General features: G+C 40.9%; 1 protein-coding gene across 2 annotated transcripts in view; it reads right to left on the bottom strand.

Moving 5' to 3' along the window:
* The window catches only part of VMP1 (vacuole membrane protein 1), a 64,306-nt gene that overhangs the window by 37,486 nt on the left and 4,233 nt on the right, over positions 1-22,587 (bottom strand). Inside the window, exons 1-6 of one of the 2 annotated variants that reach the window (XM_084299734.1) lie at positions 20,936-21,065; positions 20,341-20,443; positions 17,995-18,130; positions 15,482-15,572; positions 13,331-13,441; positions 1,057-1,224 (exon numbers count right to left, since the gene is read on the bottom strand). In XM_084299734.1, coding sequence (XP_084155860.1) covers positions 1,057-1,224; positions 13,331-13,441; positions 15,482-15,572; positions 17,995-18,130; positions 20,341-20,416 — 582 coding nt within the window. In that variant the 5' untranslated portion in view covers positions 20,417-20,443; positions 20,936-21,065. Of the gene's footprint in view, positions 1-1,056; positions 1,225-13,330; positions 13,442-15,481; positions 15,573-17,994; positions 18,131-20,340; positions 20,444-20,935; positions 21,066-22,587 lie in introns of those variants that run through there. The other variant, XM_084299733.1, reaches the window with a different exon arrangement.

Raw genomic sequence — 22,587 nt, 5'->3', positions numbered from 1 at the left:
AATGTGTACAACCTAAGTGTAACTTTTTTAGGTAGCAAAACTGCTGATAATTTTAAAAGTTGTTAATGACTGAAGTTGCCTTAAGATATCTTTTTGTATCATTGGAAGGTATCTGGGAATACCAGGGCAGACATCAGATACTGTGTATTTTCAGAGTTTCCTCTCTGTACATGTGAACTGGAAAACCAAATATTTAATAATTAAATCAGTCAGAACAGGAAGCCAGTAGTAAAATAGAGTTAATTTGGCTTGCAGTTCACAGCAGATACATCTGTATAAACTGCAATTCCAAATCACCTAGCCATAATGAAAAAAACAACTGACCAAAATCCTCCAAAAATCAAACTATTAAAAAAAAAAGCTGCAAAAGGAATGAAAGGAAAACAGAAAGGAAGTTCTGATGACAGCATTTCCTAAGACCTTGATTCAGTTAAAAACTAACCTGCTTTTCCTGTTTGAAGCAAAGAGTTTGCCATGATGGGAACAGGCAGAGAAACAAAAATAATATACAAAATTTTACAACATAGCACTATATTTAATCTATTTTATTGATTCAACCCAAAAAAAGTCTCAGCTATAAGATTAGGGTCTGAGTCCTTCATAGAAGTAACTGCAAATTCACTCAAGTTATAGGCTCAAAATTAGTGAAATTTATTGCTTAACTGCATTCAGTGTATGACCTGACAGCTGTAAGACCACTTCTAATGCAGATACCCTCTATAAAACTTACCTTTTGCATCAACAGCTTTGAAGCACACAAATATTTTCTGCTATACTGTAGAAAAATAGTCAACACCACAGTTGACAAAAGACAATCCTGTAATAACCTACTACTTTGTTTTAATAGGAGATTAATACTACAGGGGATTAATACCATACAGCTAGCACAGAGAAGGCAGGTCAGAAGGAAAGTAACTATTTATATTGCAGATATGTTATTGTTGGCAGTACACTGCCATCATTATTTTGCTCCATTCAGCCATTTTTGTGTATTGCTGAACACAGAAATTAAGTGCATAAATTAAAATTCCTTAAGTTTTATAAAGCAAAGCTTACCCACATGCAGGCCTCCAGCCTGACTTTTGAGATGATAGCCCAGAGAGAGATGGATCCGTCAGTTGCCTCCTCATCGGGGCAGATAATTTGATCCGGGTAAGGAGGCTCAGGAAAATTAACTGAGTTACATTCATATGCAGCAAGAGTAACCGATGCTATGTGTGGACCCTGAAAAAAAAACAAAGGTAATTTCAAATGCAATTTCTGTGTGTTTATTTTAATTTTTATTACTACTAACTTGTCCCTGACATAAAGAAACAAGGCTAAAACTTACTGTTTCTCACTTTAGCCGTTAATGATATTATATGCATAAACTAGTTTTTCTAGACCACCTGAAGTGTAATTTTAGTTATTAATACTCTTTTTAAAAATTCCCTCTTTTCAACAGTTAACATTAAGAAGTCTTTCAGTTCTTGCCATGCAATTGTGCACTAGTGTGACGTTGCTAAGACAAAATAAGAATTCTTACTTCTTAAAACTGGAAAATTTTCAAAACTTCAAAATGGTCTCTTCAAGGTATTTATGGCCTGCAACTTTATTAGAGCAGGTGTTTTGCCTACTGTTGGTTTTAGAGGATGATTTAAATTCCATGTTAATTTTTTTTTTTTTTTTTTTTTTTGGAACACCTGGACCTTATCACATCTTTGGCCTGAGCAATAGATGTTGTAGCTAAAAGAAATCACTTAGCAAACACTTAGCAAAAGGTTGGGGACAGAGTGTTGGGGGGAGGAGGGGGGAAGAAAGATAAACGAAGCTCTTTGCATAAAATCAGAGATATAAATCTAAAGTTTTCTTTACATGCTGAATGTATTACACAAACTAACTTCTGCTATTAATTGATGGCTTTTGACATCGTTTTAGGGACAAAAAACGTCAAAAATTTTCTTCTACATTTCTTCCTTTAAATGAGTCGTGTGCATTTGATTAGATCAATAAGGAAGCCTGATAACTCTCCCCCACGCTAGATTTATTACAGAATAACGAAGGAAAGAGAAAGTATGATTGACCTAAACACTGCCTAAAATCCTGCAAACGGCTCCCAAAGCTCACTTTGAAATGCAGGAGCAAGAGAGATTCAGAGGATCCTGCAGGCTTCATTTGCACATTAAAGGGTGAAATTCTACAGCGCCATGCCTCACACAAAAAGTGAAGCAGTTTCATTGCCTTCCCTAGACTTACTTGGAAGAAGGTTTCTGTTGCCTTCATTCATGCCAACATTTCAGGTCTCACTGTACAGACCAGAGCACAAGACTTCGATAATTACATTAACGCTACAGTTTATTTAAGGGCAGCGAAGAATGGTGAAAAAAAATACCAGTTATCTATTTCTGTATGACAGCTCTGACTACTGTTGTCACATGTACACAATTCAAAATAAAACCAGTCATCTGGCATGCAATTAGTAAAAGACATGCTGCTCTAATACCAAGCACATTCTTTTATTTATTCCTTGTTGCTGTACAGGATACTAATTCTAGAAGTGCTTTTAGGCCTACTTTGGGTTCTGGGAATGATCACTGTCTATGGAGCTGAAAACTGAGGCACAGTCTATCCCAAGTAAAAATAATCAAAGGTTCATTAAAGTAAAATTGAAAAAGAAAAGACCCAGAACTTGATACACAAAAAGCGATGTTGATATAGAAGGAGGAATGAACAATGAGACGTAACACGTGCTACAGCCATTTCGCTAGGCCGCAACGGCAATGGCCTCCTTTTTGGTAACAGCTGCAAGGCACTCCCTGTTCCCCCCCAGTTTCAGATCTAAAAAGATAATGTATCTCTGTCTTACTCACGGAGGACAGAGGCAAACAGAGAATTGAAACTTCCCTGAAACTACAAAGTACGTTTCTAGTGAGCCTGGGAACCTTTCTCCACCACACAAACTCAGGGAATTCTGTTCCATCCCACTCCCCTCTCCGATCTGACAGCTAACTTGGGACAAAAAGGTCTCTCAAGCCTTCTTCCCTAAGTCATGGTTTTCACCTGCATAAATTTGCAATAAAAACCTCTTGAATATGAAATTTGCATGGAGGAAATCCCCATGTACTTGACTTGTAAATGACCATTTCCTACGTTCCCTTGTGAGTAAGGGTAAGCTTGCTGCCAAGGCAGTGAGGTACGACGTGTGAATCAAGAAGTACAATTTTCAGTTCTACAAAATTTGGAAGATCAACCACACTACAGCGTAACTACAGCCAGCTGTGATGGGAGACTGTTAGTTTCAGTTTTATAATAGTAAGATACAAATATAATCAGTACTGTCGCGAGGCCTCCACCCTCTCTGCCAGGTTTCACTGACAGAGTTACGAGCTCTTCTCAAACTGCACACAGGCAGTGCAGGGAAGCCACTGCACTCCCAGGAGACTGCAAAGACAAAATGCCTACTAGGAGACTGCTGCTGCATGACCAGCATGCTTTTGTAGGAGCTCCTTGCCATGAGCAGCTCCTCCCAACAGCGTTGCCAGCCCTGGATGGCTTCAGAGCCTCCAAGTGTCACCTCCTGTTAGGAGAGCTCTCCCAGTCCTCAACGAACATCTGCAAAAGGAAAAACTGTACAAGGAGCAGCCAACGGGAAAAAAAAGGCATTTCACAAAGCTGCTGTAAATGGCCAGCGAGCCACCTGAAGACTACGCCAACTGAACATAATTCTTCCACAGCAATGTAAACAGTTCTATAATGGAAAAAAGTTGGAGTTATGGAACCCACAGAAGCCACATTTTAACTGGAATAAGAAATAAAGCATAAACAGTTCATTGAGAGTGATGAAGTGTGGAGTATTAGAATTCAGAGAGAGCCAAAGGAGAGCAGAACAATCCCGTGTCCTCCTCACAGCGGAGCCCAGCTGTCCTGCTAGTCGAACGGACAGCATCGTGCAGCTTGGCAGGCTGCACGCAACATCTCTGACATCTGCTTTTGTTCTAGCTCTGCTCTGAAAGCTCACATCGAGCATCATGCTTTCACAAAGCTGGTTACCAAGCACCTCACAAAACAATGGCTGGCTAAACAGGACCATGGGTGCAGGGAGGGGGGAAGAGTGGGAGGGTCACTGGGTGTTTCATAAGAGAGGTGCCATTTTGCTTTATATTTAGCAATAGCTATGGTTTAAACTCTGAAAGGAACAGGGAACCAACTTCAAGCAGGATCCAGGTGCCATCTTTGCAAAAATCCCACTCAAAATTCACTCAGAAGTTTTCTTTACACTCCTCCCTGGGCTGGAAGGATTCATTCTCATAAAATTTTTTGACCCTCTTCAAACAATACCTCCCCACCCTCTCTGCTTCCTCCTCCACGTGGAGGTGCAGGCGACGGTCTGTGTGTTACCTCTTTGCAATAACTCAGTTTATTTCAACACTTCAGGGAAACCTTTACGATATCTCCTCTTGGACTCCAACTCCACCTCTACCATTAAAAATAGCTTTGTGAAACTACTTCAAACCCTCTCATACCAGACAACAAATATAAAACCAGCCGATTTAGTAGACATGCTGCTTGCCAAACCAGGAAGAGTCGCTGAAATTCAAGGCATGTAAGATCCTTGAACACCAACTGTCTTTTCGTCACCCTCTTCCAATGATTTTTTTTTTTTTTTTTTTTAATTGCAGGAGGCACCACCAAGGGCTAACACAGAAGAAATTGAGAAACATTCTGCTGACTCGGGCGAGAAACATTTGCTTGCCACTACTGACGACCAGAAGGAGCCTGTGGTTAGGCTGGAATGTGATTTGTTAGAAATGGCTGTACAATTTACAAATCAAACGAGACAAGAGTTGGTCATCGAGATCAACTCAACATAAATCTATATTTTAACAATAGTAATTTAGGGGAGTTTGGAAATCCCTATCTACACAACTGTAACGTCTTCGAGAAGGCAACCTCGAACTCTTGAACTCAAAGGCCTTCAGAGAATTTTCAGTTTCGTGATTGAAGTCACCCAAGTTAGAACAGACACTGCTAATCCTTAGAAACAAGTTACTTTAAATGCCATGTTATGACATGTCTAGAAAGCATAATCTTTTATTTATAAATCACACTTGGAAATTCATCACTGCAAGCTGAAGTTAAAATCCTTACAAACATGTTGATGTGCATTATATTTATAGCACTGAAGTCCTCACCATAAGGAAAAACGACTGAATATCCAATTAGAAGTGAATCACATTTCACATTATTAATCATTCTGTGCATCTAGACTGTGAACAAAACCATAGCTTCAAACTCCTTATCAAATGTTCTTCTCTCACGTGCCCTTCACAGAACAGCCATCCTGCCCAAGTGATATGAGCACAACAACAACGACATCTAATTTTAACCTTTTTTTATTTGGGGAAAGGTAATTTTAGGCTGCTTCTAATTTAGAAATATTTCACAAAGAAAAGTGATACGTCTGCCAGCAAGAAAAACACTACTCTGAACTCATTGCTGAACTTAATGTACTAAAAATCTGTTTTCCTCCATGGATACAGAGCTTTTCATACCAGGCTCAAGACTCAGCCCTTCCACAGGGGGGAAAACATGTCATTCAATATTTGATTAAGATAAATTAGAAAAGCAAAAGCTTGCTTCTCATGGGAAACATCCTGCAAGCGTTGCCCCAGTCTGCGACTCATCTCATACTTATCCACGAAGTCATTACACCTCTCTAGAAAGTAACACCAAGTTACAGCATCTTTTCATCTCCAGGAGCAGTGGACAACTACCCACCAAGAAAACCGCCCTGCAATTACAAAAGACTGGACCTAGAGGCGGCTAGAAAATACATCAATCTGGTCTGTCTGCCTGTGTTACAAGATTAAAGTGTCTTGTGATTTTATATATTGCCTGGTACACAGTACAGGATGTCAAAAGGGTCTCAGAACGAAGAAGGATCCCAGAACTAGAGCATCCTCAAGTGACATAACCATCCTCAGGCGGTCAGGGCTAGCTTTAGCACACCGCCACAGTATTTCAGGCAACGTATTCATTTTACAGTCATGTGTCCATTCGCAAGTTTCCATTCCCACTTCAGTCGAGCCTTGCCCCAGTGCAGAGCTGATGGAAATTCCAAACGATGAGCCACAGGCTCCAAATACAAGTGAAGAAGAACCACCAGGGGAGCAGGCACGTGGTACCACTGAACGCATAACAGGGCCACTTTGCTGCTTTGAGGAGTAACATGAAAAGCAGATGCTTCATAAGGCTATGGTCATGCTACTTTCTATAGGAGCCATCAAACGGAGTGATGTCAGGAAAAGGCACAGTTGGAAGAACCCAAGTTCATACTCTGGTGCTGACAGAAGACAAAAATAATCTGTCAGCATTTTCTTCTCGCCCTTCCCTAGCCACCCACTCGTTATTACTGAAGAATAAATCACAGAACCTATTCAAATTGACACTAGGAGCGATGATTGGCTTTAACGGCTCCAATTAGAGATCGCCTTGCACTGTTATCATTTTTTCCAGCCTGGCTCAAGGAAGCAGAGACAAGAAAAGCACAAAGTTCAGGCCGTGCATTAAAACACAACAAAAAAAACCAGCAGCGACTCCAAGAGAGCGAGTGAGAGGAAAGCAGAACGTGACCTCCCAGCAGAGTTATCAGGCGGGATCGGTGACAAGGAAATCAAGAGCAAATAATGAAAATAAGGTGTCAGCAGCCGAAAGGTGAAGTCCATCAGCCTTCAAAAGGAAGAGCAGGGCACACAATCACCTCACTAACCCCTTGGTGCAAGTTCAGCTTGCTCGATACAGCTTAAACATTAATATGACATCAGTGGTGTGCAGACTTCTGAAAAGCCACAGTAAGGTAGCTAATCCTGCACAGATGGAGGAGCTTCACATTAGCTGTTTATTACCACAGTTCCAGCTTTAGATAAACTGTCCAAATCCTGACGTGCACCGCTTCCAGCAGCTCTGGGGGCCATATAAGGAACTCGCAGCCCCACCGCTTCGGGTTCTGACTCACACGGCCGGCAGCTCACGGTGGGGCAGTGCAGGAGGTTATTGCTTCCAGCTGCTCCACCGGCCCCTGCCACCCTCAGAGATGAGCAGGGGACAGGCAGGGGCTGCTCCTGAGTCACCAGGAAAATGCCATTTTTCATCTCAGATGTTTTAAACGCGGGGAAGCCACCAGATTTAAGAAACTCCCACGCTGCTCAACTAATCTGGAGCAGCGTCCTGGTTAACACCTTGGGCTCTTCCAGTTCATCAGTGCATCATTAATGTAAGTGCAGTGCGAGCAGAACAGAGCCTGTGTGAACTGAAAGCAGGAGTTCCCATCAAGGGATGGTGAGCAAAAGTGATTTTTAAGTGGTGTTGATGCAAGTAGTCCAGGATGTTTCAGCTCATTGTAAAAAGCTTGGGGCAGCTGGAGGAAGTTGGTTTAAAGAGATGGAGGAAACAAATGAAAGAGTAAGAGTCACATGCGATCCTCACACCAACAGGCTCCGTTTCAGCTTCACAACTAATTCCTGTCTTCTGCACCCACCACATATTTTGCTTTCAACTGCCTTAACTCAATAGCAGTAATCTGATCACAGATTTTAAACAAAACCATTTCATTTGCTATAGGCTTGCAGGTTGACATGTGAATCGAAGAACAGCATGGACTGGAAATGAACACCTCACTTAGCAAAAATAATTCAACACTGGCAAGGGGAGTGCTACTGCGCCTGCCCACCTGGCTGGGGCAGCTCAGCTTTTGTTTCTCCCTTTTTCCTTTACATGCAGACCCCATAATTTTATGAATTATTCACAGTTGTTTTGAATGATCCACATGAAAAGAGCAAAATTTCTCCTGAGGTTGACAATCACTAAGAAAACACTCCTGTATTAAAGTAGCAAATAAATGGGGGATGGGAGTGAATGAGAGCAATTTCTGTAGATTTTGAAATTACATCTACATCACAGAACTGAGTAAGCCTTGTTTTGTGAGTTTTCCTTTTTAGAACTGCTTTTACAGTTTTATCATGAGTCTCCTTACGAGCTTAGCTCCTGGAACTGGATAGCTAAAAAAATCAAGTTTAATTTTAAAAAGCTTTCAGTAGTCCTGGCAAGAAAGAAAGGGGGTGTATTTTTTTGTTTGTTTGTATTTAAGAAAAACAATTATCACCAACAACAGGTTGGTTGTTTTTTTTTTTTTGGAAAAGCTAATGAGCTCATTATTGCACGAGCTGTCTGGATTTTAAATGCTCAGTTTGGGTTAGAAACTCAGTTCGGACACGGCCAAAATGCGAGTCATTTCAGCTACAAACTACCGTGCTTTTGGGAGGCCAGAATGTGACCTCTCACCAAAGCCAAACCCTGGAACCAATTCAGGACAAAAGCAAGACATTGAACCCTCAAGCCCAGATAAACCCAAACTGGCTCTCTAAAGCCAGGCCCGTCAATGAAGGCACTGTCTTTGCAATTCCCTTCTTTTTAAGGGCAGTTTTCTGTTCTTTTTTTGGCCTGAAATCATTGTTGTGCTCTTTCACTCCGCTACAGGACACCCCAGGAGGAATTAAGTGACAAAGCCACACATTGCAGTGCTGAAAAAATCCCAACTCTTTTCCGACCTCCGCGCAGAAAGCATTCCTATTGTACCTCACATTTCCTGTTTGTGCTAGTCCGCAATCCGGCTACCAACGAAAGCCTCCCCAGCAGTTGCTCCACTTGGCTCTACCAGCAAGCAAGCAGAGATTCACGCTTAAAAAACAAAAACACAAACAACTGCAGACAGCCAAAACCCGCTCTGCACTTTTGACCTGTAAGGAATTTGCTTCCATTCATCCCCCGCCACTCTGGGTTTTAACAGACCGTATGCAGAAAGGCCGTTTATCGGCCAGTTTTCACACGAGGCGTTTTGATAGGCATTAATTCTAAGCTGATTTTCTGCGCCTCGGTCGCATCTTCTGCGATCCGTTTGGTGAAGCGAAAGCAGATCACACGGAGATGGCAAGGGCAGCGTGGCTCCAGCCGAGCGCTCCACCTAGTGTCGCTGCTGCCAGCTTGTTCACGTCGCTCTGCAGCAGCAGATGGACCTCTCCAAGATGCACAAACAAGAAATTCCTGACAAGTTACCCGCAGTCATCTTCTCCTGGCAGTTGGGTGATTTGTGCCATTTGTATTTTAATGTAGGAACGGCATAAAAGAAAACATAAGGCTAAAAAAAAACCAACCATGTGCTGCTAAAACCAGTATCTGGAGTCGTTAATCATAATAGTTTTATTTCCTACAGAACCACATGGTGATTACTATTTTTAAAGTGGTGTTTTTAAAGAATTGTGAAAAACCTTTAATGGACTTTGGGAAAAAAAGCCAGCAGACTTGTTTTGAAAGTGTCAGAATAAAAAGGATTCTTGGAAGAGTGGCCTGCTTCCACATTTCTGTGCTGGAGACCTGCTCTGTGCCAGCCCTTAGCTCACTGCCAATTTGCAGACAGAGGATTGTTCCCCAAAAAGCCATGTCAAATTTTACATTTACTGCTTGCGACATCCAAGGGGACAGAATTAAACTAAGAGCCAATGCAGCAGATAACGTTAGCTCCTTTATAATCTATATAGGAAGTTCTCGAATCACAGAAATAGCAATAAAAACCTACGAGCAAACTAACAAAATTGACCTTTCCCTCCTAGACCACAATGTTTTCAGCGGGAATGTTCTGACAATGAACATTCTGGTGACCCACAAAATCCAAATCAGATGTGAACGGATATAAAGCAGGGGCAGTAATGTGCCCCCAAAGGGAGACTGCTTTGGATTGTAACCTCCGCTTCAAACACAACTGCTAGTTCCAACTCCTGTCTTCTCAGCTAACCCCAAGATCTCTCCTGGAACTTGAATCCACCTCACTCCACATTGTGGCTGGCGTGAGATGCTCTGAAGAATCCAGACAAATGACAGTTTTCAACCCTGGAAAAACAGCCACCCAGGCCAGAGTCATTCCTATCCTGCAGCTATTGCATAACTATTTCTGCGAGCGATTTGCCCAGCTAACAGGCTGCGCTTATGAGCAGCTTGATACGAAATAGCTGTGTGCAATATGCAGAGGGCTATATTTAAGAAAGATGCACCTGTGTCACAGCTGAAGCAGTTCAGGCACTGCGTGAACAGGTGCCTACATGCCATCAATTCCTGCCCGTTGGCCCTTGATGGCAGAGACAATGCTGCAAGCATCAACAAGAGCTCCGCAGCACATGGGTGGGCCCGGGAGCATTGTTCTCTAAGCATGTAATTGCATTCCCAGCAATCTCACTGTACATACACATTTAAAACAAGCAATTAATTACGAACAATTTTAAAATACTTACTGAGTCTACTTTCTACTGCCTGCAAATCCAGGCACTAAAGCAGAAGGGGATTTTTTTTGTTTTTTTTTTTAAACTTTTAATTTCTTTGAATCAACATAATCAAGAGATGTAATTAAAGTGCACAGAACATGTAAACTAGGTATACATTACTGTAAAATTCAATAGTGATTTTACCACCTGGACTATATTTTACTTTTAGAGGAAGGTGCTGCACAATTAAAATAGCAAATTATTTTAAACTCCTCCTTCTGAAAGCCAGAGCTCCTAATTGCTTTGTTTCCAAACAGATTAAATACAGAACACTATTCTGAACCAATTTACCTTAAAGTTACACCATCTTAAGTTTGCAACCCCTGTTCCCTTTCACACCACATGCAGCCCTAAAATCAGCAGATATTAAAGACTGTAGTACACCGTTGATAGTATGTCCCGTATTCATATTGCTGGCAGAGCTGTATTGACAAGAAAATTAACAGTTCTGCTGCTTAAAATGGCAACACGCTCTCAGGGCAATAAGCTTGTGTTCTTACACTCCCACTGCCATCTAGTGGCACAAAGCCCGTACGTTCCACCAAGTTATGAACTGTTCAATGTTCGGGCACGTTTAGTGCCAAGGAAGTGTATTTTTTCTGAATTTACAGTCCTTGCTAGTCACTAAATCTTGCACAGGAGAAAAAAATAAAATGCGTCCTTGCTTCTCTTCCTGCGCTCACCGCCTTTATGCAATTCCCTCAACAGAAAAATGCTCATCTCTATTACATATTTAAAGCAAACAAACAAGTATTTCTCCTGTATTGATACACATTAGAAGTTGATGGTATGACTACATCTTACTCTATAACCACCTTATAATTGAGCGCAGTCTGTTTTTCCCCCCAAAATTGTGAAATCTTACCTCTTACATTCCAAATAAATAACTTCACTACACCTGCAATAAATACCTCTGCTAACAATATTAAACTGATTTGCTTTTTCTAGGTGATACTTCTTACTGGAATCTCTAAAAGGCTGCTCACTTACGTCTACTACAGACACAACGAAAATTATACTGACTATTAAGCCAGAGAAGTAATATTTTGTCTACGTGACTTAAATGTCAGGCCAGGTCATGACCTAAATGTACTCACTAAGTTCACACACCCCACAGGAAAAGTTCAGTGATATGCTATGAAATTTGTTTTTTATTAAAGTAACTTAGAACCAATAAAAAAAAATAAAATAGAGTAAAAGACAGGTCATTTCATTCCACCTTCTTTCAGAACTGCAGTGCTGTCTTATAAAGACTTTTCTTTATAGGACAAAATTATCTTGGATACAAAGATGATTTGTCCTGGATACAAGATGACAGCACTTGCTATTCTGCACCAGATCAATGTACAACAAAGAAATAACCCACTTCCAAATGCGGTTTACAAATAGTGGAAAATATTTCTTATTTACTAGATTTCTGTCAACACGTGTAAAAATTAAGAATAGAACTGTACAGAAAGCACGCTAAACTGCTTCGAAGACTGGCTAGATAACACAACATCTTTGGTTTGAAGAAATCAGACTATCAGCCAGTGAGAGTCAACTTAAGAAAACAAACAAGCAAAAAAAAAAAAAAAAAGACAAATCTATCATTTAAAAGTCTTACTTGCTGATTTAAATCATGATCTACTGATTTTCACAGCAAACTTGGAATTTGCTTTCTCTTCCTTTCTCTGGCCTGATGAGTAGCCAATGATCCTTCCTGCTAAATTTTCACTCCCACCCGAGGCTGGTGGAGCATCCAGGCTGAGCTGAATTTGGGAGCTTTAGTCCACCTCAGGCACCACTCAGTGCTGAGTTGCCTCTCCAGCGAGGTGGGCACCTTGGTTCATGACTGATGATTTTGATTGATTCTCCATCTGCAGAGCCCATGTGTTTTGGTGTCCCTAAGCTATTGTCATCACCTCTACCAGTCAGGAGGATTCCTACACTGTCAAGTCACGGCTGTCCAAGCACTCTCCAGCATTGCATGCAAAGCATTCAGACTCCGTTCATCGGCTCTACTGAGTTTCTATTTCCAATCATTTAGGTTGACAGCAATATTTTTGCCTAAAAGGCTGTGTATGCAGAAACTTGTTTCTGTTTAACAATAGTTCTCTTTCTCCCATGCCTTCTACCTCCAGAATCTTTAGGAGAGAAGCTCCACCAACAGATTGACACGACTGCGAACGATGCCTACACAGATGTCACTAGACCTAACACGCATTGCTTTGCTGTGTGGAAAAACACGAGTTTCTTGTTTCCTGTAGTGTTTTCTGTGTTAATGATTAAAGCAGTTCTGAAAGTAAACATCTGTAATTGTCCCAAATACAAGATGACATTTGTTGCATAAACTGGTTTTAATTATTTTGTGGCCATGAATCCTTTTCTTAAATCCAGGACAGTGGTTTCATAAACAAGGAACTAATCCAATGGCCAAAAGCAAAACACACCCAAACATTTCCCTAACTTTCCTAGCTAAGTCGAGATAAACAACATCATACAAATTTTCAGAACAACAGAGACTATTTTATTATTGTAGCCAAACATTTTTCTTGCTGTTATTTTCAAAGCAAAATTAATACAGACTGAACTACAAAACAGTTGCCTATTTCAGCGGTTTCAGCTAAAAGAATGATCATTTTAAGCTACTGAGAGCACGCAGAAATTTTTAAAATGGAAACATTTGAGCTGCACACACTAGAAAATGTTTTCATTTAAATTAGTAAATGAGAGCATAGCGCACTGCAGATTTTGACTCATTGTTTCGAAATGAAGGATAACAGCAGACTAATATCTACAGTTCACCATGAGCAAACAGCATAAGCTATACAATATAGAGTAACAACATTCAACAGAGCTTTGTAGCATTACCCTAAGTATTTTTTTTCCTTCAGAAGTACTTAAGATTTAGGACTTAGGGAAGATTCTTTATTCACAGATCTTAAAAATATGCAAAAATTAAAATATTCAGAAAGAACGTGGAATAAAAATATCCTTACCAAATAGAGCAGAAAGGTGTGAAGACCTGTTCCAAGTCCAACAGAGGACAGAATGCCTAATCCTACCCAATAGGCACACCAGAAGAACTTTTTCTCCATATACCGCACATACTGAAAGAGAAAAGTCACAAAACAAACATGGTGATGTCCCTTGGAGGAGAAAGTTAAAGCTACAGACAACTATCTGCATTAGTTTGTATTAGAACAATGGAAACAGAGTCCTAAATTCCTCTATCTGCAACTTACTACAATTACAGCACAGGTGTATGTACAGAGAACAACGCATTTTCTAAAGAAAAGCCCCCACACCTTATAATCAGCAAGGTTCCAAGGATACAAATGGAAAATTCAGTTTCAATAGTGAGGACCTGAAAATCCAGAATAGGCATACAAGGTTCACACGGGTAAGCAATAAGCGCCAGACAACATCTACTGGAAGCCAAGCAGCAAGCAGACAGATTGGGGAATTTCCTCAACGGCTAAGTGTACAGCCAGGTACACTGCAGGGATGGGAGGCTGTATCTCACTCTCACTGCCATGAGAGCAGTAACATAAAAGGACGAGCAAGGTCATTAACTTGGCTATACCACAGCCCTGAGAAGAGGTGCCCTTTAATACCATGCATGAATCAACAGCACGGATGTGAAGTTTACCGACCTTAACCAGGCTCCAGCCTGCCAGAGTATACAAAAAGTCCTGAAAACGACCACTGAAACTGCAAGTATACTTCGCTATTTTGAATTAAATGTTTTGGAAGAAAGTGGCATACATATTCAATTATATGTTGATGGTACACAGAGATGGGTAGAGAGAGGGTTTAGCAGGACATGGATGTTAGGTAAGAAGCTCTGGAGGAAGGGGGGTGGACAGATAGCTGCTGGAGCACACCACTGAGACAACACAGAACAGAGCTCCAAGCACCACTGGACACTACAGGCACGCTCCCCTTGCCCATCCCAGAGGTACAGGCTTCTTCCCACCAGGCTCAAGGAAAGCTCTGGAGGCACTGCTCTGCCAAGCCTCACTGCACTGCAGCCCCAGCCAGCTCAGGGGGCACGTGCCTCAACACCAGTTTGTAAGAGCCATCTAGTGGCAAATGTTGAGTGCATCAAGCTCTGGCCTCGATGCTGACAAAGCCACCAACCAGGGCAGTTTTTAAATGAAGGAGGTATTTGTCCATCAGGAACAGGAATGGACCACTGATCTACCAGCTGCCAACCCGACCAGTGCATAACTGCTTAGGTCTCAGGCATGGGACTGAGCAAGCAAGGATGCAGTGAGCTGAAGAATCTCATTTCACTGCATTAAGTGACCCAGCCCTGGGAAGCCAGGACTCATGTTCCAGACCTGGATGTTCCTCAAGCAGACAGTGACAGAGGTTAGCAGTGTAGATGTAAACAAGTTCTCTGAGACTGGGAATCTGGTGATTTGCAGAGTGGTAAGGTGAGTCAGCTGCACAAGGAAATGCTCTGCTGGGTTAAAAAGGGCTGCCCCAGAGAAAACCTGAAACTCAGGGAGAAATGGCAAGGGGAAAAGCGTAGACAACACCATCATGTTACGCTTAGAGCAAGCACCTACACTTCAAGTGATGTGAAAGCATCAGTCTTCACATAACCCAAGACAACTACGTTTTTAAAACAGCCACTGTAAGACAATGGGAGTATAAGAAGCATCACAGAACCAGATTTGAGCCATGAAACCATTTTATGCCTACATGTATGCCTGAGTGGGTCAGGATACCCTTGCATAGCAATAGAAACGTTTCTTGGAAACCAATCAAGTTCTCTCATGACTCAGTTGAACATTTTCTCAAGAGTTCCTACTACTATTTAAAGCTTGTTAACAACAGATGTGAAAGAATGCTGCAGCATCAGAGGTGTGCTTATTTAGGAGCAGATGAGAAGCAGAACACCTACATATGCAACAAAATAGATGAAATGATACAGCTGATCTTCTTCCATCCTTAAAACGCAACTCATCCACACATGACTCAAGGGAAGTCACGACATGATAAACAGATAACCTTAGCAAGTAGGGGTTCAAAAGATGTGCTACAATCTCATTAAGACCCTATTCAATTTCCCAGGATGTCTATTTTAGCACAGGGACAGGAAGTATTAACCCCAGGAAAGTAACCTGAAAGCCTCATACCTGTTGATGTCTTCCTTCAACATAATACGTAGCTGTAAGCACTGCAAACATCAGTAAAAAAGCCACCAGGATACTTCGTCGATGCCACAATCTTAAAAGACAAATGGTGATTAGTGTTTTTCATAATTTAGCATGCATTTCAAAGTAACTTAAGTTATCCCTGTAGAGTGGGTCTGTGTGGATGTAGTCAGTAGGCAAAATGACAGCTGAGAAGTTCACTGTTATAAAAATGTAAACCTCCCAAGAAATAGCTGGGGAGCCTTTAATCTTTACAGAAAAATCTCTAGTTCACTGTCAGATGAGAACCAAGTTCAAGAAAAAAAGGCAAGTAAAAGGCAGTAACTTGCTGAAAGCAAACAATCTAAAAGCCAACATTCAGCTTCTGCAGCTAAGAGAGTTCCAAATACAGGACCACCAAGAACATTCGTGGTTAAGCCAAGTGCAAAGCAGGCACTGGCCCTGTGCAGGGGATGATCTGTGGGTGGGTAACAGAAGTGCTGATTCCAAACTGTGCTGGTGGGTAGAGCCACAGTGACAGTAAAATGAGCAAACCTCAACATTATTTTGGTTCTCTTAATCTGCTGAAGTTAGTACCTCTTGTTACAGCTCAAACTTGAATACATACATTTTTACTAATTATGAAGCATTAGGAGGCTACTACGGGTAAACAGAAAAAAAGCATTTTTATGATTTAAGTTACTCTTGCACCTGCCTAATTCTGTAAGGTTACAATAATGCTGCTTCACACATACGTGGCCACACACAGCTGATTAAAGAATATATTTATTATTTTCTGGGAAACACTATTACACTGTCATCTAATGCTATAAAGAAAAGGAAGTGCTAGCATCACTTAAAAATCACTGACATGAAATAGTGAAATAAGTGTAATTTATCTATTTAAATAAGCAGAAGGAAAGATTGAAATACGGGAAGTGTAATACAGCAAAACAGTAGCAAATGTTTCATATTAAGCAGGCTGAAAAAAAGTTCCTTTAATCTTCTTGTAATTGTAAAACATTTGTGCTGCTGCTTGTATCAGTACAAGAATTGGATTTCCAAGCAACTGTCATTTAAATCCCAGTTTACTCAAGTGGAACACAGGAAACCATTAAGTGTCAACCTGAGGTCATCTTCATAGCTTAGAATCTAGTCGTTATTTTCTATAAAGACATTGTCAATTTACACAGCTGTGGTGGTTTTACCATAGCTGTGGCTGTGAAGTTCTGTGTTGTACAGTGGCACACAACATAGACGTGCTGCTGATGCACAACTGAAGATGCAAATGCTATCTGTAACAAACTTTTGTATCTAGGAAGCCAAGCAGTAGATTAAAATAACACCTCAAATGTTATTTCTGCTGTGCTTAAGTAAGTAGTTGTTTCTGACAATCTCCAAGCAATGTTAAAATCTGAAAAGGCAGTTTTCAAAGAATATTTCCAATGATAGCTGAAAGCATGTACATAAAACAACTAAACTTTGGGGTTAGATTATTTTGGGTGAGAGAAGCACAGAGGGATTAAGACTACACTATCTAAATCTGCTACTATTCATTCCAGAACGTCAAAAAGGAAAATAGAAGCTTGTCTCAACATATCATGTGTGTCAGCACCTCAAACCTAGCCCAGAAGAGTCAGTGGACACAGCCCGTTATCACCAATCTCAGCTCACTCCCCAAAGGAGCAGCCCAACAGCTAGAATCAGTGAAGGTGCTATTAGATCCTGTCTTCTGACTGGGAAGTGATTGTAAAAACAATCCCAAACATAAAGATTCCAGTTACCAACACAAGCACTAGGTGGTTCCTACTCCTGGCTTTTTTGGTTGCCAATTTTATTCATGTTTGCCTTTTGATACTCCAGACCCTCCCAAGGCTAGAGCATTAAGAAATAGCTATGCGTTTCAGCATTAGTAGATGTTAGGCAATTGCAAGTAGCAGTCCTAACTAGAATAAAAGCCCATTTTATCCAGGGTGTAAATGATGCTTAGGGCAAGTGCTTCAATAAATAATTTCCTGCTGTGAAAGGGACCACTATCTTAGAAGCAGTTCTCTAATAGGGTGTCATAAACATCACTGTAAATCCCACGTAACCCTGAACCCTGCCCTAGCTGAGTTATTTGAAGATCATTAAGTGATACTAACACATGTATTAAAAGATCAGTACTTAACACTGCAGTCTTAAGTACAATATCTCTTGCCTTCAGGATCCCTAAACACTGTCCCATTCTTTCAAATTGGCATATTCAACTCTTCAGGAAGGAAGTTCGCAATTCTCTTCCATCGAGACCTTACTGTATTTACACTTATGCAATTTAGGCAGAAGGTCTGGGTACACAGCTGGAAGCGTGGTATGTTCCAGTAGCCACCTTTAAGGGACAAAAATAAATATGTTTTCTAGAAGAAGAATTTTAAAGTAGTGAATCATCAGGAAAAGTGAGATGTCAGAATGACCTACTGAATCAGAGCATGGGTTTCCCCAGAATGCTTAGTAGAAGTTAAAGAAAGTATCTTTACTTTATGGTCCATTCCTTCAAGTTTATTAGTGTTTCCAGGAAAAAATACTGCAAGGTAACAAGCGGTTGTCTCCATAGGACAATATTCAACCTCTCTTCTCGGTCCCTTCGCTTCCGTTCACCCAACAAAGAAGAGTCTGCAAAGGAAAAGCAACAGAAATATAAAACAACAGGCTGACGGTTCAAATCCCATCCCACCCAAAAATATACTGATTATTTTTTGTTGGGAAGTTAACATGGGCTCCCAGTCATCTTTTCCACTTATCACAAAGCATTTGCTCCAAGGGCGTTGGAAATCTGGTGACCTCCAGCAAAGGAAACACGGTGGCTTTTTTCCTCCACATAGCTGACAGCCATTCAAGAACTGGCTCTGGGTGCAAAGTCTGTTAAATACATTAGCATTTATGCAAAGTACTGCACTATTAGCTATAAATCAGCGAATCCAACAGGTCAAACGTGTCTCTATTGCCCAGTACAGAGACCACATTTCACTTTGAACTTCTGAATTTGGTTCTCTTCCAAAGCTATTCTCAGACGTCTCCAATCGAACTAGATTGGATTACGTGTGCTTTCCGCACACTTCAGTCCCCGTGTAACTGGATAACGGTATCTCTCCTCCCAGTCAGAGGGCTCAGGCTACGTTAAGCCGTGCCACCCTGCTCAGCTTCTCCAAAATGAGTCCACGAGACAGGAAGTGCTCCCATGAGAAGGGCCTGCCTGGAGACCACAGCCCTTAGCTAGGCTGACACTACACTTTTGGTTGCTTTTAACCACAATAATTCGGTTATATTGCAGTGCCCGACACTACGACTACAACAGCAGTTACTGTGCACTGCTGTACAAGTATAGAAAAAAGGATCTTCTAATAAATATGTGTTATTCTGTGCTCACAATATAGTCAGGATTAATAAAAATCCTTAGCTATTTTTGGATGAGGATGCTTTGTTCAAAGGCTGTCAGGCTATGGAGTGGCAGTAATTTTAACACTTTTAAAGAAAATGAATTCTGAAATAAGAGAAAAAAGCATGAAACACTGGGAAAATATAGAAAACTAACTTTTATCCAAATACTATTCAAATTTTAAATGAGGATAAAACTGTTACATATAGAAAGTGAATCTAATCTGAATCCCTATCACATTGTAACCCAAGATTTTTATTTCAGTAATTCAAACATGCTGCCTTATCAGATGTTGGTATCTACATCAAAATCACATACCTCATTAGTCACATTGCCCGTTTTATTTTCTTTAGCTGTATTCTTTACCTCTGAAAGCATCAGTTGTTTTAAATGAACTAATAGAAAGCCTGCAATTGCAAGTACTGGATAACATCTACATTCCCTCAGAGTGAAGTCCCAGTGAAGTAAAAGGCTTAGATTTGTTCCATGCATACAGGCATACGCTTCTGTAAATCCTGCCACATTCCTTGCTTCAAGAATTTTTGTTCTCCACTTTTTCCACTTCATATGCCTAATAAAAATCCTTCAACCTTGTTGTTTGTTTGGTTTTTATTACTTTGTATGTTCTTAGTAAAGGTCATCAAAGACAATGGCGTAAGACTGTGTACAACTTGAGAAATCACTTGGTTACAAAACTTAATTAAATATGGAACTGGCACATTCAAGGCTGACAGGAAACAAACTAAGATGATAATTATACCATACAGCACAGATAATTCGGTAACACAAAGATCTTCATGAAACATTCTCAGAATTTTATTTTTTTTTGCATGAATTCTAAACATGAGCCTACTTTGGACATACCTGAAGGAAAAACAAAGGCAAGGCAGGAGATGAAGTAGTTAACTGTCTTTCCAGTAATTTATCATTGAAAAATGATAAGCTACGGTGAAGCTAAGTGTCAACAGAAACACTAGAAATTGGGAGGCGAAAAAAACCACACTGGATTTCTCCCAAAGCAGAACTCTCCTGGAGATTATAATCAAGTACTAACTCTTCAGAGCCAAAGGGTGGGGCTGTGTAGCCTGACTTCCACAGCCACATGTTTGTCAACATAGTTCAGCTTTTCAGCTCCCAGCTCCTATTAGAACCCGAGTCAGCTTTACAGGGCTCGTATGTGTGTAAGCTACAGAATAGGAATGCAGAAGGAAAGAGATTGAGAGAAGCTGAATGGAAATACACAGCATAAAACTATTCCCTGGCTTTACATTGCACAGGTTCTTTTGATTTCAGATTTAGAGGTGATTAAGTTTCCAATATTGATTCAGGCTTCTCTCCTTGCATTATCTGGGCATGAAGTGCACCAACAAATTCCTTCTGAGCATTGTGTTGGCCATTTTACACACCAGGTTGACCAGCTGAGAACATGAAGTCATTTTCCACCTACCTGCGAAGTTTCCATTGTGCTGTTCTTTGATCATTCCTGTGCGTCTCTGGTCACAGTCTGTTCCATTCTCTGCCATTTCATAGATCAATCACGTACGGGGGATCTAAGAGCAAAACAAACCCAAAAAACACAATGTCTCTATTTCTGGTTACGAAGATTCCATTTACTCTGTAGTCAGAAGATGCACACAACCACCCAGGAGTTCTCCAAATCACATTTACCTTGCATCACACCGTTAAAAAAGGAGAAAGTGTTTCCATTCCCACAATGACAAAGTTTAAAACATTTCCACCCACAGAAATCAGATTTTTTTTCGTTTTAATGACACAACTCCCTCGCTTCTCCAACTGAAGAAAAGCTCGTTAAACAATCCCTTCCATTAATCAGCCCACTGCCTTGGCTCCACAAGGAGCAGAACTTCGCACAAGCTTCAGTTCAACCCCAAAAGAGAGGCTTAAGATTTGATTCCCGTATCAAAAAGCATCTATCCTGGCAGCAAGATCCCACGTTGTATGCAACTAGACCTCAAAACCTTCCCATTCTAAGAAAGTACCCCTCAGTATGGTAAGAAACAGAATTCCATCTCATGGTGTACCGTGTAATAACTAAAACAGGAAAGGAAAGCTCTGCAACTGTCGAAAGGAAAGCTTTTCGAAAAGTGTATGCTCTCTCTGCTAGTTCAGCCTCTCTGTTGAGATCAGCCTCAAAAACCCAAAGAGCTGCTGTGGTTTTCCTTGTCCAGGAGAGTAAATAGTGCGGCAACTGGAAGCCAGCACGGAGCAGAATGTTGCAAGACTTTCCCTCCCAAAAAGAAAAAAAAGACCTGACCAGCTGACAATTCTTATGCAATCAAACATAAGAAGCAGCCAGTCAACCCTTTGCTTTAAAAACCCCTTGAATCTTAAAACAGTTTCTGGAATTTTATTTTCGAAAAAAGAGTCCCGCAAAGCTAAAGCATGCCGTTGGTGTTGTATTTCTCCCCCTAAGCAAACCTGATTTACAGTTTTTGATATGCTGCTTTTGCTGGGAAGTAGTACAATATCCAAATGACAGGTTATATAAAACTGTCTACTGCAGGAAATTAAAATTTGATGGCAAAAATAGTTCCCCTTTGATTTATGTCAGGCTTAAGAGCCAAGCCGCAATTCAGGTTTGGTAAACAGAAGCGAGATCTTCGCTTTGATTCACACTGCAATCATTTTGTCTTTATTTTTTTTTTTTAAATGAAATGTTAGAAGATTTAAGATACTGTTTGTTTCGTAGTTCCAGGGTTTCACAAATTAGTTTTATACCTGTTTAGTAGAACACGTCTGATCCTCAGGCTTAATACAATAAAACAGATTACAGATAAAATTGCTAGCTGTGGTTATTAAAGAGGTTTTACTTAAAACCCAATGGTCAAAAAGCATCGAGGTCTGAGGAAGCAGTACTTCCTCCACCAGCTTCTTTCTGAAATGAAATGAGCACAAATATAAATGCGGCTAGTTCAGCAAACTAGTAGGAATTAACCACAAACTAGTAGGAACTAACCTCTTGGCACGTTACAGTTTTTATTCATTGAAACCTGGGCCCCAGAATACCCAATCCACCAGGGGAATTAAGGGCACAGCCTTGCAGAGGTTTGCTTCTGAAGAACGCTGAAGGGCTCAGCCAAGGACAACGAGGACTGACCTGCTACAGCGAGAGCTCCACAGCATCCTTCTGCAGTCACTTGCAGCTGAAGCTTTGCTCTGCACTGCTACTGAAGCACCACAGAAACACAAAGCTCTCTCCTCAGGCCAGGCTTATGGCAGCAGCCTGATGCTGGAAGGCAGAGGAGTTCCAGCAGCACCCAGCTGAGGACACCAGGCCAGTTGCTCCAGCGACACAAGGATCAAACATTTCACCACCTCCCAGTTTCCGCAGGACAGTAAGGCCCTGAAAATAGTGGAGCATCTTCTTTCTGGTGACTGCACTTGAAAATTGAATTTGGACGCCCGCAGTTGCAAGTTTTCCTAGGAAGCCATTCTACACCAAGCCACACACACAAAAAAAAAAAAAACCTTCTGGTTCAGGAAACGTTGGTCTCATTTCGTTGGTGTATACATAAACACCCATTAAAAAATTTCAGTGGAAGTCACGTGCTCCTCATTTTGAAATTCATCTTTTTTTCCTTTCTTCCTTTTTTCCCCTTAGATTTAGCCTTCAAAACTGAAGCGCCAATTGGTTTGTTCTCTGCACTTTGCTTAACTACATTTCAAGGAAGTT

This window comes from Netta rufina, assembly GCF_964035555.1.
Source record: "Netta rufina genome assembly, chromosome: 21".
Lineage (NCBI taxonomy): Eukaryota > Metazoa > Chordata > Aves > Anseriformes > Anatidae > Netta > Netta rufina.
The sequence above is the reverse complement of the archived record's forward strand: the minus strand, read 5'-3'. Positions and strand labels throughout refer to the sequence as shown.